The sequence below is a fragment of the Xiphophorus couchianus genome, chromosome 23 (genome assembly GCF_001444195.1).
Source record: "Xiphophorus couchianus chromosome 23, X_couchianus-1.0, whole genome shotgun sequence".
NCBI classification, from domain to species: domain Eukaryota; kingdom Metazoa; phylum Chordata; class Actinopteri; order Cyprinodontiformes; family Poeciliidae; genus Xiphophorus; species Xiphophorus couchianus.
Genome location: NC_040250.1, coordinates 25,879,375 through 25,895,146, shown reverse-complemented (window position 1 = coordinate 25,895,146; position 15,772 = coordinate 25,879,375). Strand labels below are relative to the sequence as shown.

General features: G+C 42.7%; 2 protein-coding genes across 5 annotated transcripts; one reads left to right on the top strand and one right to left on the bottom strand.

Annotated features, from left to right (window-relative positions):
- The first annotated feature begins 841 nt into the window (after nt 1-841).
- On the top strand, nt 842-4,315 carry smim19 (small integral membrane protein 19). Its single transcript, XM_028009048.1, has 3 exons — nt 842-1,118; nt 2,584-2,708; nt 3,206-4,315. Exons 1-3 carry the CDS (start codon nt 985-987, stop codon nt 3,271-3,273), a joined length of 327 nt encoding a protein of 108 aa, XP_027864849.1. The 5' UTR covers nt 842-984; the 3' UTR covers nt 3,274-4,315.
- Nucleotides 4,316-5,247: 932 nt separating this feature from the next.
- pld7 (phospholipase D family, member 7) lies at nt 5,248-15,640 on the bottom strand. 4 transcript variants are annotated; one of them, XM_028009038.1, is made up of 13 exons: nt 15,253-15,640; nt 14,572-14,670; nt 13,248-13,322; nt 10,876-11,898; nt 10,157-10,329; nt 9,877-10,057; nt 9,332-9,446; nt 9,113-9,240; nt 8,092-8,295; nt 7,843-7,982; nt 7,592-7,757; nt 7,393-7,492; nt 5,248-6,224 (listed from the first exon to the last, which is right to left on the bottom strand). In XM_028009038.1, the coding sequence occupies exons 1-13, from the start codon at nt 15,349-15,351 to the stop codon at nt 6,010-6,012; spliced, it is 2,718 nt and encodes a 905-aa protein (XP_027864839.1). In that variant the 5' UTR covers nt 15,352-15,640; the 3' UTR covers nt 5,248-6,009. The 4 variants fall into 4 exon arrangements, with proteins under 4 accessions (XP_027864839.1, XP_027864841.1, XP_027864840.1 ...); XM_028009040.1 differs by lacking the exon at nt 15,253-15,640 and adding an exon at nt 14,876-15,192; XM_028009039.1 differs by lacking the exon at nt 13,248-13,322 and having other exon boundaries at nt 15,253-15,638.
- Nucleotides 15,641-15,772: the final 132 nt, after the last annotated feature.

The window sequence follows — 15,772 nt, the reverse complement described above, 5'->3', positions numbered from 1 at the left end:
TCAACAAAATGTTGACGCGGCGCCACAGAAACAGCCTCTTTGGAAAACTCAAGCTATTGTTTTAATTTTTTTAGATTTAACCGCTTTGTGTTTATATATTTTTTTTTGTTTCTCTCCGTTATGTTGCGACTCTTTCACTCCTCCTGAGCTGTAAGGTGTTTGAACTGCTGCGGTTACTGCCACAAACGTCTGCTGTTTGTCATTTATTTGAAATGTTGCCGTTCATATATATAAAGATCGAAATTACAACCGTTATGTTTTAAAAACAGGTTTATGTCTTCTGCAGCGTTGAAAAATATTAAGATTCTATTTTGGAAATTGAAATAATTTTGAAAGAAATATGATTTAAAATAAAAAGTGTGTGTGAATAAGGTACCAAGAACTGCTGAAAAATAAATTAGCTTAAAATCAAAGTCTGAGTGGAGTCATTGCTGTTTAACTACTGGAGTTAGAGTAAGGTTTTTATTTTATTTTTTACGAGAAAAACCTTAATTTAGTAAAAAAAAAAAAAAAAAAATTTTACTTTGGACAACCCAACACTGTTCAAAATGTGCTGATGACAATAAGGAGTATTTTAATGTTTGCAATAATCACTAATTTTGCGATGTAGTTTAAATATGTAAAACGTCACTGCAAGAATCACTATTTGAAGGATAAAAACGTCTTTTAATCTAGTAGAGAGAAGAAGAAGGGAGTGAGACGATGTATTCGCTTGTTGCTTTATCAAAACATGTCGGGTAAAATCTCCCAACAGGCGTTTTTCTCTGTCTTTAGGAAAAGTCAAACGACCTTACATTAAAACCTTATCGTTGCAGTTTTCTCAGGAGCCTGTAGAGGGCAGCAGTGCTTCCGGGTGTCGATGCGGAAGTGGCGCAGTGCTTGTTTACTCCCAGCTGCGTCTCTGCTGTATTTTATCGGTATTTGTGAGCGGAGCGGTCCAGTTGTTTCCACTCCTTGGCTGTTGGAGCTGTCGTCGCGTTTTCAATGGGAGGTCGCGGACTTCTGGGGAACCAGCCGGACTCCATAGACTACTCGGTGCATGAAGCCTGGAACGAGGCTACAAATGTCTACCTGCTCGTCATCCTGGTCAGCTTCGGCCTGCTCATCTACGCAAGAAAGTAAGCGCGGGGTTTAAACACGTACCACTGCACCTCTTTTAACTCATGGAAATAGTGAAAATATAGGTCCTACTTCAGTGTATCACTCCGCACTAATTCCATTTTCCTTCGTATCTACCGTGTGCATAAAAGAATCTATTTATTTAAAAGTTTTGATTATACATTAGTAAGTGAACTCCAGATATTTTTAGTATACTGATGACTGCACGTATGCTAATTTGTTTTACAATAGAGTAAGATATAATATATTTACCTTGATATTGGTGCCTTTTTTGTTTGTTTTTAGTTATTTATTTACACAAGAATAGCATTCAATATTTTCTGCTTTTTCATAACAAAGAAAAATGACGTTAAAGAGGCAGTGCTATGTAAAATTGTCACCTGGTGGAACCGGGTCTGTTGAGCTCATCCTACCGAACTACTTCGCTGATAAAAATGTTAAAGGCTTTTAAAGGAGAAACGTTGTGATGACTTCCTGAAGGCGGAGTTTCTGAAAGACCAGAAGCTTCTTAAAGAGACAGAGGCCCATTTTCAAGATGTGAATTTGCAAAGTCAAATTTCTTTTAAATCATGTTTGATACAGTATTTTTAAAACAACTGAAGGTAACATAGTTACCTGATTGTGCTATAAAATGCCTGGAAAATACACAATACTGCCCCTTTAAACAATATACCTTATAATGCACAATATAATAGCTGTCAATGTTTAAAAAAAAGAAGAAAGAAATTGCTAAATTTTTGTTTGTAGGCAGTGGTAACAAAATATATATTAGAACCTTTCAAACTAGACATTAGTGGTTATCCTACATTACATGGATGCAAACTGGAAAATTATTTCCATTTCTGAGTGGACTCGCAAGTGCAGCTCCTGTTTTCCAGCCCTGCACCTCAGACACAGGAGGGAAAACGGGATTCACGCTCAGCTGTTTATAACCAAACTTGTAAATGTAATTTGTGGTGCGTGGAGCCAGAGCATTGGTGTCTGTAAATTCTAGACACGGCAGAGTCTCTGCTCGAAATTCTGTGAAAGACGTGTACAGAGCTTGTGCCAGAAGGCCATTAAAATGCTGTCTACATCGTTTTAAACTGTGATTGTGAGCGTGAGTGGGAATAAAAATAGCAATAGGTATTTTGTTCCATATAACACAACAGGAGTGTAACAGGTAAACCTTTTATTTCTACTAAATTCTACTAAAAACCCACCTGTTTAGGATTGTATCTGAAACGTAATCAATTACAAATTTATTGATGGAACCTGAATTAATGTCGTGTTTTGATTGTTGATTCTATGTTGCCTTGTGTTTCTGTGTTTGATACGATGTAAAGCACTTTGAAATGCCTTGCTGCTGAAATGTGCTGTACAAATATAATTTGATTGAAATTTGATTGATTTGAAACGCTATGAAGGCATTTTTTTGTTGTTGTCGTGATGCTGCTTATGTAAACCTGTCGCGATCCCGACCAGAAACAAGAGGAAGATCATGCGGATCTTCACGCTGCCTCCCACCGTCGGCAGCAGCCCGGAGCCCAACTTCTACGACAGCCTGCAGAAGGTGCGGCTGCGGCAGCAGCTTGAGATGTACTCTCTGGGTGAGCGCGCAGCCTTGAAAAGTGTTGCATCATCACGAGTCTGAAATTAAGGCCTTAAAATGTCTTGAATTCCTTTTTTAAAAAGTAAGTTGGCCTTTGATTTGTTAGATTCTTTTTACACGAGTCTTTTCTTTCCTTCAGATATTTAAGAGTATTACTCCGACATCTTCATTGTGGTTTTGGCTAACTATACTTCTTTGCTAGCTTTTTTTTTTGCGCCTATCATGGCTGTGATGGTGCAAATTTATCGCTAGTTGGCTGGACGAAGTTTGTACATTTCTGTGGAGATTTAGGTCTTAGATTCCATTCACAACGGTCTTGAAAATGTTTTAAACAGTCTGAAATTTGAGTTGGAAAAATCTGCAGAAACCCTGGTAACTTGATTTATTTTTTACTTCTCATCAGTTTCTGCTCCTAGAAACTTTTAACCTTGACTTAACCATGTATAGACTTTTGAAATCAGCCACCGGTGTTGTTGATGTAATCTTTCTCTCCAGCTAGGAAGTTTGAACAGCAGCAGCAGCAGCAGCAGCAGACTGACAGTGTGCAGCTCTCCATGGAATGAGAAACAACGTTTTCAGCCCCTTCTCATGATTTCCAGTCTCCCAGACGGAGGTGGACTTGGACTCCTGTCAGGATCAGAGATGGTCAGGAGCGGACACAGCTGGATGGACGATTGGACATTAGCAGAGAGTGAAGGCGTGCGGCATCTCTTCAGCCTGCAGCGGGGAAAGCACAAATAAGCGAGGGAGAGCGCGGAGAATTTAATGGACGTCAATATTTTGTTTATCGTTCATGTTCTCACACATTTAAACCAGTGGTTGTTAAAGTAAAGAAAAGAAAAGTGGAAATGTGTTGTTTATTCATGCATAAAGCCCAGATCACGACGCTGATGTGATGCCAGAGGATGAGCTCAAAGACGTAACGGGAACGTTCTCCGTCGAACGTGTTCGGTGACCCAACAGCGGGTTGTCCTGGAGAGATTCTCCACATCTGCATTTCGTTTTGAGACTTTTGGTAATGGACGTGAAGACATTGTTCATATACACCAGGGGTGTCAAACTCCAGTCCTCAAGGGCCGCTGTCCTGCAACTTGTAGAGGTGCCTCTGCTTCACCACACCTGGGTAGAATAATTAGGTCATTAAGGCTCTGGAGAACTGATCTACACAAGGAGGAAATGAAGCCATTTCATTCCGGTGTTTTGTACCTGCAGCACAGCGGCCCTTGAGGACTGGAGTTTGACAACTGTGATCTACACGGTCCCTAAAAATGTGCTCATCAGTCTCCCTATGATATTCCCAAAATGACATTTTGAGATGGTGTGGACTCAATTTTTAGAACATTAAAGCTGTGAAGAGATTAAATATTACTCTGATTTACTGCTTGCTGCTGTGATTTTTACCAAGCTCTACAGTATTGACGATGCATCAATGTAAGGGATTATCTGCATTTGAAGATCATTCCTCTTGAGGAGGATTGGGGTCTTCAGAACAATGATTCCAATACGTGTGTGTGTGTGTGTATGTATATATAAGCCTATGTGTGTACTTTTGGCCACATGTGGATTACAGGAAGTCTACATTCAAATTTAAACATGTCCATCTGGTCCTTGTTTTATTTGGTTTTTTCGGAACTAGTGGCCTTTATTTTGACAGTAATCCAACAGGAAGGCAATTGAAGAGGAAAGGGGTGAAACGCTATGCGATGCTCCCTAGTTTTTTATGAAAAAAATGTTGAAGTTGCGCAACAATTACGCAATTTTACAACTTCACCAGTGCAGATGTCCAATATTAAAACTCTATTCGGGCCATGAATACTCTAAATGTCTGACCAGAGGTGTAACTTGCTAAAATAGTTTTGTGTGACATCTAGTGGCCACATTACACAAATGTTTGATCTTTTGTACACTGTACTGAAAAGATGGTTATGGTTATCCCGTTTTTGTTGGCTTTATATTCAGCACACTTGAGTTTTAGTCCAAAATAATGTGAGCATCAGCTAATGGTAACTTAAGCAAATACAAGTCATTGATTAAGTTAAAAAAAAAAAAAACTACAAAAACCCATCAAAACCAACCTGGCTTTGTGTGAAAATACAATTGCTCATCCTGTTAAGGTATTTGTCGGTTCAGTTTCACGGACCACACTCAAAACTAGTTGATATCGCCAATGGAAATAAGAACTTGTCTGACATCATGAAGTAGGCTAAATGATCTGAAAAAGCAACACACCACACCCAGATTTCAAGAAAAAGTCGCAAACATCGACGACTGCAAAAGGTTACGATTTTGGGGCGCTAGCAAAGAGCCACTATCCACCAACACGGAGATGGTAAGTTGAAGCACTGATGCAGATTGGCCACATCAGACTTTGCTGTAACTGATGGGAGCAGAAAATCCTTAAGGAGAAACTTTACACAAATATACTTTTAATGACTGAATAGAACCTGATATTAAAACATTTGTTTTTGATGGGAAGATATTTAAAAACTGGATGAAAAACATTAAACAAAACAATGAATCGTTCAAAGATGACCAAGTCGTTGGGACAGAATTTATTTTGAGGGAAACATTCAACAAATTGCTCCATGAATGTTCCAGGCGACACCAAGAGGTTCCCTTTGTTTTGATATTTCAACGGCTCGACCCATGTGTCTGCTGATGACAGGAAGTGGAGGTCAGCCCTACAATAGTAAACGCTGCCAACACTCTGGTGGAGGAAACGGCGCGGCGATGAACAACACAATGAAACAGCTGGCCGCCATTCGTTCAAGGCAAAAACTCATCCGATTTAAGGCTCTCGTGTAGTGCACATTCAGTCTGGACTTCTCTCTTTGGGCCAAGTGTTTGAAATGGAAAATTTACAGCATCTTTAAAACAAAAAACGATAGTTACACTTACACACATTAAAGTTGATAGCTAATGCAGTGTAAACAGTGCTTTGGTGCATACTCCTCTTTGGAAAGTCGTCTTCCTGCGTTAGCTCATTTAACCTTGGCTTAATGGCTTTCTTTTTTTTTTTTTTGCGAATATTTACAGAAAAGCTCCAGATGTTAATCGTGCAACGTGGCTTCCCTTGCACCTCAACCCATAAGACGAATCGAGTGTCAAAAACAACTAGTTCTGAAACAGGAGAAATAGCAACTATATACAGAGAGGGCCAGCAGCCAGTGGCAATGAAAACACAAGAGGCAGCGTTAAAATCCAGTCGTTTGGTCGGAAGCGAACCAAATCCGTATATTTTAGAGGAAAGTTCAAGTGGCGAGAGACACCGTAGTGCTCGTGTTAAAAGGCATCGTGCTTCACTGGTGGACAAAGCCCCGTCTGTGGGGACAGACGTCCAGGTCGTCCACACGGAGCTGGCTGGCGTAGTCGGAGTCCCAGTCCCGGAGGAAGAGCTGCTCCGCCTGGCTGGGCAGCGTCTGCTGGCCCTCTTTTACGGCCGGGCCGGTCTGGTTCACCACCAGGCCCACGCCGGCCGTGTGCGTGAAGTAGTTCTGTGACCAGTTGGACGTGCCTGAGAACGGAAACGGGATTCAGACAACAATGTACTTCATCCAAAGTTTCGAAACACGGATCAGCCGTGTTTCCATTGGCCGTATAAATTGTGCAAATTGGAATTATGAAAAAAAAAAAAAAAGAAAAAAGTGTCATATGGAAACACAAGTTAAAAAGACAAACAAAAAAAAGTTTTGAAAAGTTTTTGTGCTAGGATGAGGTTTTTTTGTGGCTTATTTCACAACACTGCAATGGAAACACTTTTTACATCTGGAGTCCTGTGATCAGTAGTAACCGGATGTTACTACTGGCAGAAATGACGAAAAAGACAACAGAAAGTGGTGGGAAGATAATGATATGGCATGACTTTTAATGACTTGTCGCGTGAACAAACTTATTTACATGATTTTAATTGTATTTTTCATTTAATGGAAACACAGCAGTTGCAAAATTGTCTTTGTTCAACATTAGAAGAACAGTAGCTGGGTTTTTGCTAAATAGAAAAGCGCAAATTATGGAAAAACTCAAGTTTTTGTGCTAAGATGAGGCGGGGGCGGGGGGGTTGGCTGTTTTTTTTCTAGAAAAACCATGGAAACTTAAGAGTTTGAAAAGTGGAAAATTTTCTAGAAAAAAAACTTGGGACATTTCTGAGGTTCAAAAGCTGAACATTTTTCAATTTTGGAAATTTTAAGTTTTAAACGTCAAAACTCTGCAACTTTTGACATGTAAAAATTTCCATCTTTTTTTCTAGAAAATCTTCCGGTTTTCTGAAGTTTTCTTGATTTCTCTGTTTTTTGGCAGAAATGTACTCTTCTTGTTTTTCTATTTACAATGGCCCTAAAGCTCCGCCGTAGGCGTAAAAAAGCCAAACAGACGATGCAGGGAGCGCGACGTACACAGAACCGGGAGTTTCCGTCATACGAAAGGTGAGTGCCAATATGAACGACCTGAAACCACCTGACAATTTGTGTCACTTTGGCTTCGGATGAAGTATGCCAAAGCTTAATGCTCTGCTTCCTGGCAGAATATAAATGTGCAACACTTGTCAGCTGTTTTTAGACTTAGACTGACTTTATTGTCATTTTGCATGCACAGGGTGTATACAGAACGAAATTTCGTTGCAGAAATTTTAGCAGAAAACAGGTTGATCTACCTTAAACATAAAGTCAGAATTCTGTGCAGCATACCTATATAGAGCACTCTGTCCGTCACCATGTATTTGGCGTGATTGACCCGTGCGAAGGGGATCTTCATCTGCTCTTCTGTTGACGGCACCGTAAAGATTTTCTGCAAACAGAAGCAAGATTAAAGTCACTTTGTTTTTATCATCGTCATCATCATCAGTACCTGTTCTGGTTTTGGCTACAGAGCTGATGATAATCTCACCACATCAATGTTGCATTGGAGGGGAGCCCTGCTGAGCACCAGCAGGGACTGCAGGAAGATGAACATGGAGGCCGGCGAGTGCTCCCAGCAGCTGACCATCAGTCTGACCTGCACCCCTCTGGTGCACGCTGCGGCGCGCAGCCTGGAGTCGATGGCGGGCCAGAACCTGCAGGATTGAGACACAAAGAAAGTTTAAAAAAAAGAAGAAAGAAAGAAAAGTTTTATGTGTTTAATCAACCGGTTGGACGCACTGTACTGGCTCTGTGTACTGAGACAGAGGGAGGTAGTCCATGACCGATATGTGGATGAACCTCCGGGCGTCGTCGATGACCGACAGGATGGTGGACAGATCGTCGGAGCGACCTCTGGCTGAGATGGGCGGCGGCGCGCTCTGCAGGGAGAAGGAGGGGAAAAAAACAAACAAAAAAAACAAAAACATGGAGGTTTGGGCTTCTGGGAACATAAAAGCTGATAAGAAACCAGACGAGCGGTGGACTCACGGACAGGTAGACCTGAGCAGGGACTCCGTTAAAGTTTAGGTCCAGAGGTTGGTCGGCGCTGGACAGAGCGGACAGACGAGCGGGCCAGAACGGAGGGAGGGAGCCGCTCTGGGCCCCCCCGATGGCCCAGTACACCCCAAAGAGCCGAAAGGCATCCTGAGCCAGGCAGCTGCAGTCCTCCACTGACAGACCCACCTCCTTCACCTGCCACACGCACACGCACACGCACACGCACACACACACACACACACACACACACAGTATGCTTTCACAGGGACAAGCCTCCTTAGAGAGACAGTGTGACTTTGAATCTCCCTTATGATTTTATATATCATAATTATGACTTAGAAAGGCAAAAGTCATCATTTAAATTTTCAATCTCAATTTTGACTTTTACTTTTGTAGTTTTAAAACTCAAAATTATAACTTTCTCTCATAATTCTGACTTTAAAACTTGTAATTATGATTTATTCTAATAATTCTAATAATGCTTGTTATTCAAATAATTGATTTACTTTTATTATGACCTTTTCTCTCATAAATGACTCATTGTAATTATGACAATAAAACTTGATATGACTTTTATTCTTGTAATTTTGATACTAACATTCAATAATATGTCTTATTTTCATAATTAGTATTGTAAAACTTGAAATTATGACTTATACTTGTAATTATGACTTTCTCTTGGGCTTTTATTTTTTCTCTTTTGTGGCAGAAATGGGCTTCCATACACAACAGTGCACCCTTCTAAAGGGGAAGAAAACAAGTTATTTTCTGCATGTTTTGAAAATAAAAGTGTGGCGTGCATTTCTATTGCAGAGTTAAAGGGGTATGGATACTTATGCAAGACTTTTTTTTTCTCAAAATGAATCAGCTGAATGATCTGCCCACTGAATTACATTTCAACCAAAGGATGGGAAACTTCCGCACATTAGGTTAAATTCTTTCGAAATGGCCATAAAACACGTTTCTCCTGCAGCACAATCTGGAGGGGAGAAAAATCTCCATGCTGCTATACCTGACTGAGAGAGCGCCAGTCCATGTTAGCGCTGCCCAGGTAGAAATGCTTCTGGTCCACGACCCAGAGCTTGGTGTGAACGATGCCTCCAGTCACTGCGCTCAGGTTCACCCCTCTGACCTGTGCACCTTCCGGAAACAAGATGGTGGATCATCGTTAAGGACACGGCTCTGAAACAGCAACGTGGCGCTGTAGCCGGAACATGATTGGGGTTCCGACCTGCTGCGCTCAGTTCTGCTGTGTCCTGCGTTGAGGTTTGAGGGGCGTTGACAGCAATCTGGAGTTTCACGCCTCTGGATTCAAGTTTCTTAAGCTGCTCGAAGACTTTCCTCCCCTGTACAACGCAGAAACACGGGAGCATGAAGAAACCCTTCAGGGTTTCCTTTGCGCGTAATTTCATAGCAGTGGAACGTCACTGCAAATAAAACGTCTCAACACATTCAAAATATTTTGGAAGCCTGGCGGGCTGCCTGGCGGGCTGCCAGGCTGCCCCCCCCACCCCCCTACCAGGCTAAGTGCTGTGTGTTTATTTTAAACAGGGTTTTTGAAACACCAGTAACAGCTAAGACAAATTAAGCTAGGTTTATAGTCGACACATTGAATTGTCCCGTCTTTGCACCTGCCTGATGGCCTCACACACTATGAGGCCTGCTCATGCGTCTCCAAATTTTTTTAACTTTTAACATGATTTGAGACAAAAACACAACATCCACCCTGTTGTCGCGCGTGTTTAAGTTACATGGTTGCAAAAGGTCAATACTCACCCGGAAGTCTGAGGGGTTGGCTGATTGGACGTCGCTGTCCCGCAGCGTAAAGTAAAACGCAGCGATGTGGACCGAGCTGTCGGCCTCGTCCAGCAGACGGAGCCAGCTGTCTGCGATGTTCGGACCGAGCGACGAGGAGGACGGGTACAGGTCGACGGGGATGCTCTCCACCAGCTGCACTCTGCAGAGCACAGAGGGACGTTCTGGGTCATCTTTCACTTCATATGGCTGGGAGGAACCAAACCTCTGACTGGTGAGCCCCTTTTCTGATGATACTTACCGGCAGTCTGAGCTACAGTGCTCCGGCACCAAGCCGACGCCCTCCAGCCGGTGCAGCTCCAGCTGCGCCGCTAGCTGAGCCACGGACGTAGGAAGCCCATAGAACCAGAAGTGCAGGCCGAGCCCTCCCACCAGCAGCAAAAGGAAGAGAGAAATGGCGGAGCACATCGACCTCTGTCAAACAAAGAAGGAGATGCACATGACTCAAACCCAACACAGCGTGCAACCGTCCTGCATTCCACAGCTCTGACTGCAGGGTGTGGCCAGATTCCTTCAAGTATGACTGAAGAAGTTCACACGGCCATGAAAGCATTGATAGACGGACTTAAATCTGATCTGCGGGTCCAAAACTCTAAAAATGTGATCTTTTCCCAATCTGTAAATGCAGGTGATGGCAACGTTGTGCTTTGTGGAAGTTGTTGCCAAGTAAAGAAAATCTTATAGTTGAATACACTGATTAAATGAAGTTGTTGTTTTTTTTTACCACATGTTGAGAGAGTAAGAAAGACTCAAGAGAGTACAGAAGAGTTCTACATCTGTCTCGTCATGGAAGATGCTGGATTTGGAAATCTTAGGGTTAAGGTAAGGTTGTGTATTGTCTCAGCAAGAGGCATGGAGACTGTCTCTCTAAACCTAGACGCTAATATAAGATGCTAACACTGCTTTAAAAGCTCTATTCGTTGCATCCCACGAGTCTTTATGAAGGAAAGTGGAACTCACCTTAGTGGACTGGGTGGTCTTCTCACTAGCTGCTTTTTTTGGTTCCACATAAGAGGTGGAGTCATCCATACAGGGTTCTTCTACTTCAGAATCTGGAAGCTTTGTTTGGCTTTCAAGCGGTTCCTGATGTTCCTCGACATTCTCTGAATCGTTGCCATCGGATCTTTCGGTTGCCAGGTCGGTGTCCGAAGACGATCGGCTGCTCTGGGATTCAGTTGCTTTCACCGGCTCCCAAGGCGGTTCTTCTTCCATAATGCACTCCGTCTGCTCGACCACAGCGACGTCAGCCTTCTCTTCAGATTTCTCGGTGTCGCCGCAGGCGGAGAGGGTCATCCCTGGGTGTTTTTCGTCTGGCTTCTGGCTGAGGACGCTCTCCTGCAGGAGGGAACTCAGAAGTCCTTCTGGTGTGCTACCCACTTTAGTTTTGGAGCGTTTGTTCTTGTCTTGCTCTGGCCTGAGAGGAGGTCTGGGGCTGGCGATCATGACACCCTGAGTAGACTCTGAGATACTCTTGGTTTTCGGGGCGGCGATGGCAGAGGTGTGATCCGCTGCGGCAGCTTGTTCCGCGTTGCTGGACATTGAGGGCGTGATAAAGCTGGGAACACGGACGGACGGAGGAGGCAGCGCCAATTCTCCGACCTCGGGGAGTTTGGACTTGAAAGTTTCCACGCTCACACTTCCGGCTCTGACAGAAGATTGCGCTATGTGAACGGGGCCGTCTTTTCTGGGAGAGGGAGGATCGGTGGTCTGACTTCCTCCACCCTGTCGCTCGGCGGTCTGACCTCCGCTGCCCATTCGCTCGGCGGCTTGACCTCCGTTGCCCGGTCGCTCAGCACCCTGACTTCCGCCGCCCATTCGCTCGGCGGCCTGACCTCCGCTGCCCGGTCGCTTCTGGTAAGTGGGGATTCGGGAGACTGGTTTCAAACCTTTTCGGTTCATATCTTCTTTCTCCTCGATTTCTTTCCTCTGGGTCCTTTCATCTATGTGGAGTGGATCCAGAACAACCCGGCAACCCTTCAGTTCCTGAGGAAGACAGATGCATCGTTTGACTGCAAGGCTCTGGCTCTGAATATCACCATGGTAAGACACTAAGATCTACGTAACATCGTCAACAGCAGCCACTCCAAGTTTGGCTCAGTGTGCCATCTTCCTGTAGCACAGAAACGACTAGCACGCACGCACACCCATTCAAATTAGCTGCATAAACTGGCCCACCGCAGCCTGCGAGTGTTTGTTTGCTCACATGACACCGCCGTGACTACAGGATCAGTTCATTCAAAGTTCTTCATAGACTCAGAGCTCCACCTGCTCTGCTTCTGCAGTTAACATTTCATAAATATGCAGGAGGCTCCATGGCAACCGCAACACACTGTTCCTTCAGGGCGTCGGCAGTGTGAGGTCACATTTCAAGTTATTTCAGAGCTGCATTGACATCTTTACTCCTGCTGGAGAGATGGCTGGAAATGTCTCTTTGAGCAGAATATAAATAGCCTAAAAAAAACAACTTAAAAACAGGCTTTTTCCCCCGTAAATGCTAAACATTAAACAGTAAGAAAGAAACAAGATTACATATAGGCCCGTCACAATAACAAATTTTACTGGACGATAAACTGTTCAAGAAATGAATGCGATAAGAAAAAAATTTTGCTTTTGCGCTTTATGTAATTTTTGAAATTGTAGAAAAGTTTGTTGCTTTTCTGTAAAAAAGAAAAAAAAAGAAGCTATTGCATAATTTTGCTCAACTACTTTCAAACACTACTTTGTTTGCTTCGAGATTATAATGAGAGGATTACAGGGGAACGCTTTTACCAGAACTAAATAATGAATTCTCCATGTTACCACATGATATGTACTAGTGGAGCATTCTGCTGTAGAACGAAGCGACAATAGTTCAATAAGAATCTGTTGATAAAGGAAGTTCATTTATCAGCATACAAACCAACATGATTCATGTTCAATTAGCCACACTTTGGGACAAAATGTATTATTCTCATCCAGCCATACTACTAGATAATGCTACAATCAATGCAGCACTTTTAAACCACCACTACTGTTTTATGTTTACCTTTAAAACAGACAGACGTTAAACTATGGCCCCTCCAATCAGATTCAACAATGATATCAAAAACACATTTTAATGAGCCTCTCTTCCAAAGAAATGACAAAAGAGTAATACCTGAAGCAGCACTGCATTACAAATGCTAGGGTACAAAAACAAATAAAATAAATGTTTTAAATAGACAGGTTTGCAGCTGCAAGTGGAAGCAACCAAATCAGAAAATCATCCACCCGTCGCTAACTTTGAGCTTACTAAATTCAAGCCAAGCAAAGTCTACATTTCCTGTTGTAGTAAAAGCGTGTTTAGAGTTAACCTTCCTCTGGTTCAGAGCTGGTAAATCCTTCCCCACTGAAGTCATCCAGCAGGTGAGAGTCTGACCTGCTGAGATCTGACGGGAAGCAAAACAAAGCAGAGAGCCGAGCAAACACTGAGCTTCCTCAACAAATAGTCAGGGTGTTCAGGGTTCAAAAGGGAGAAAGAAGCCAATGGGAGAAGGTTAATCACACAATACAGTTCTTCTTCTACTAGCATCTATTAAAGAAAATAAAGACTGCAAGTATCAGTGACAAGTTCACTTCAATAATTTGTTTTAAAAATTAAAAATCATACAGATTAAGCAGACACAAAGCAGTTTATTATGTTTATGTGTGTGTTTGTTTTGAGGATTATGGCTTACAGATCATGGAAATGCAGAGAAACGCGGTTTCTCTGATCGGTAAATTATACAAGACCAATTACAAAAAGCAACTGTAGTTCCGTATCTGAGCATGTTAATGGAAAATTGAGTGAAGCCCTCTAGACTCCAGAGGGACGCATAAATACAGCCTTCAAGATAACTTGCTCAAATATTATTTTATCAATCAAATCAAAGCCGTTTTTATCTGCAGTCTGCCAAATTACATCAATCAGTCTGTCCACTTTTTGGTGAAAATTTATGCAAAATTGACAGATCCCCCGCACTTTTTTTACGGTAATGCCCAATTGAAGGTTTATTTAAAATTCTCCACAAAACCTGTTAAAAACATTGGATTTAACGGACAAACTCCCACCTGCAGGTTGCGGTATTTTTTTTACGTCTACCCCACTGCTGCCTCAAACTTAGTTGACGTGGAGTTATAGTCTGTGATTGATGTGAAAAGCAACAAGTCACATTAACCGTCATACATAAGCAGAAATATCTCAACATTTTTTGTTAATAATTTTAAACTACCGCCACAAATCTGCAAAAAAAAAAAAAAATAATAATAATAATAACAATAAATCCTGGATGGACTAATCAGTTAATTCAATATTATTACATTTTAAGTAGTAAGAATGCAGAGACAGCTATTTATTAATATTTTAGCATTCTCTTAATGGGTTTTATTAGTATATTCTTTCGCAAAAGGCCCTTTAAGAACATTCTGGTCTAATGAAATATTATTTGCAACCTTTTCCTAGAAAAAAACCCCCCTCCACAACACTTAGTTTAATATTTAACTGGGTTATAGATAAAGACACTTCCGCTGCCTTATGACATTTCCTGTTAATGACCAGTATCTCCTGCAGGGAGCCCCAGCAGATACTGGTCTGTTTTGTCGTAACGGACCACGTTACAAAGTATAAATTGTTTCATCCTTCAGTGATGGGCCTCTTACCCGTTGGTCCGTCTCCTCAGCAGCTTCCTCCTCCAGCTCTGCCTCACGTCTCTCCATCACTTGGCTCGGGATGGCCTCAGGCTCCGACTCATCGGCATCCTGACAGAAACGGACCGGTTAGAATCAGCTAACGGGCTGCAGCGCTTCCGCACGACACTAAATATGCTGGACATGCCGTCCACAGGGTGATACTGACAGGCTGCCCGCTGGCTGGGTTCAAAGCAATAGTAATATAAGTTAGTAATATTGAGGTTTAAGCTTCTAAAGCGAAAATTACTTATTAAATTACGAAAAACAAACTTACCATAACGCTGTAGTGTACGGGCTATAGAGTATAAAGTTTTAGGCTGCAGTACGGGTTCCCCCTCTTGAAGGTGCAGGGAAGGTTAGCTCCGCTTAAGTTAACTTAAGCTAAATAAACTTTAAATAAACTAATACGAAAACGGCGAATAGTTCTGACGAGAGAATTAAAGCAACTGGCACCAGTGGTACAAACATAACCCCTTTTAAAGGACGAAAAGACAAAAGTAGTTTGCTATAAACGTCGCTGCTCCTGCCGTTGACGCTAACGAGCGAGCTACGTGGCCGTCCTCCTTTTTTTGTAGTCCTCAGCAAGCAGCAGCAGCGGCGGAGGAAGAGGAGGAAGAGGAGGCGGAAAGACCGAGTAATAAAAGCACCCACCTCATAATGCCGATTCAGATGCGGGCGTGTCGACCTCCGCCTCGGCGTTGGCTCTAACTCGACCCGATTCGACCGTCTGGACCGCAGCACCATCGGCATCCTGGAGCGGTTTCAATAATGTAGCAAAGCAGATTTGTGGGACGATGGCGCGTTAACGGTCGGAGCGGAGCGTCAACAGTAGTGAGAAGGAGCCAACGGCGGCGAAACAAATGCCAAAGCAGCGGCCTGCAGAAGCAACGTTATCAAGAGAACCTGTCTTATAAACGCAGCAGTCAGTAGCGGTCTGGAGATGACATGTGGAATTTGAATGGGTCGTCCTTCACGGAGATACTGCACATAAACAACAACTTGAAGTAACCGCGATTTCCTGTCAACGCTGATTGGCGGTTGGAACAGAAGAGTAGTTGACGCACGGACGTCAGTTGGGAACGTCGCAGCCATATTGTGAGTGGCATTTTTAAACCTGAAACATTTATCATCTAAACACAAAAATATGAACCTATATTTAATTCTCAGTTCC

Excerpts from the sequence above, each read along its gene's own strand:
- smim19 (XM_028009048.1), top strand. The coding sequence starts at position 985 with ATGGGAGGTCGCGGACTTCTGGGGAACCAGCCGGACTCCATAGACTAC. Across the intron at positions 1,119-2,583 it reads CTGCTCATCTACGCAAGAAA|AAACAAGAGGAAGATCATGC; the intron begins GTAAGCGCGGGG and ends GATCCCGACCAG. Across the intron at positions 2,709-3,205 it reads GCTTGAGATGTACTCTCTGG|CTAGGAAGTTTGAACAGCAG; the intron begins GTGAGCGCGCAG and ends CTTTCTCTCCAG.
- pld7 (XM_028009038.1), bottom strand. The coding sequence starts at position 15,351 with ATGCCGATGGTGCTGCGGTCCAGACGGTCGAATCGGGTCGAGTTAGAG. Across the intron at positions 9,447-9,876 it reads CCAACCCCTCAGACTTCCGG|GGGAGGAAAGTCTTCGAGCA; the intron begins GTGAGTATTGAC and ends TGCGTTGTACAG. Across the intron at positions 7,758-7,842 it reads CAGTACACAGAGCCAGTACA|GTTCTGGCCCGCCATCGACT; the intron begins GTGCGTCCAACC and ends TCAATCCTGCAG.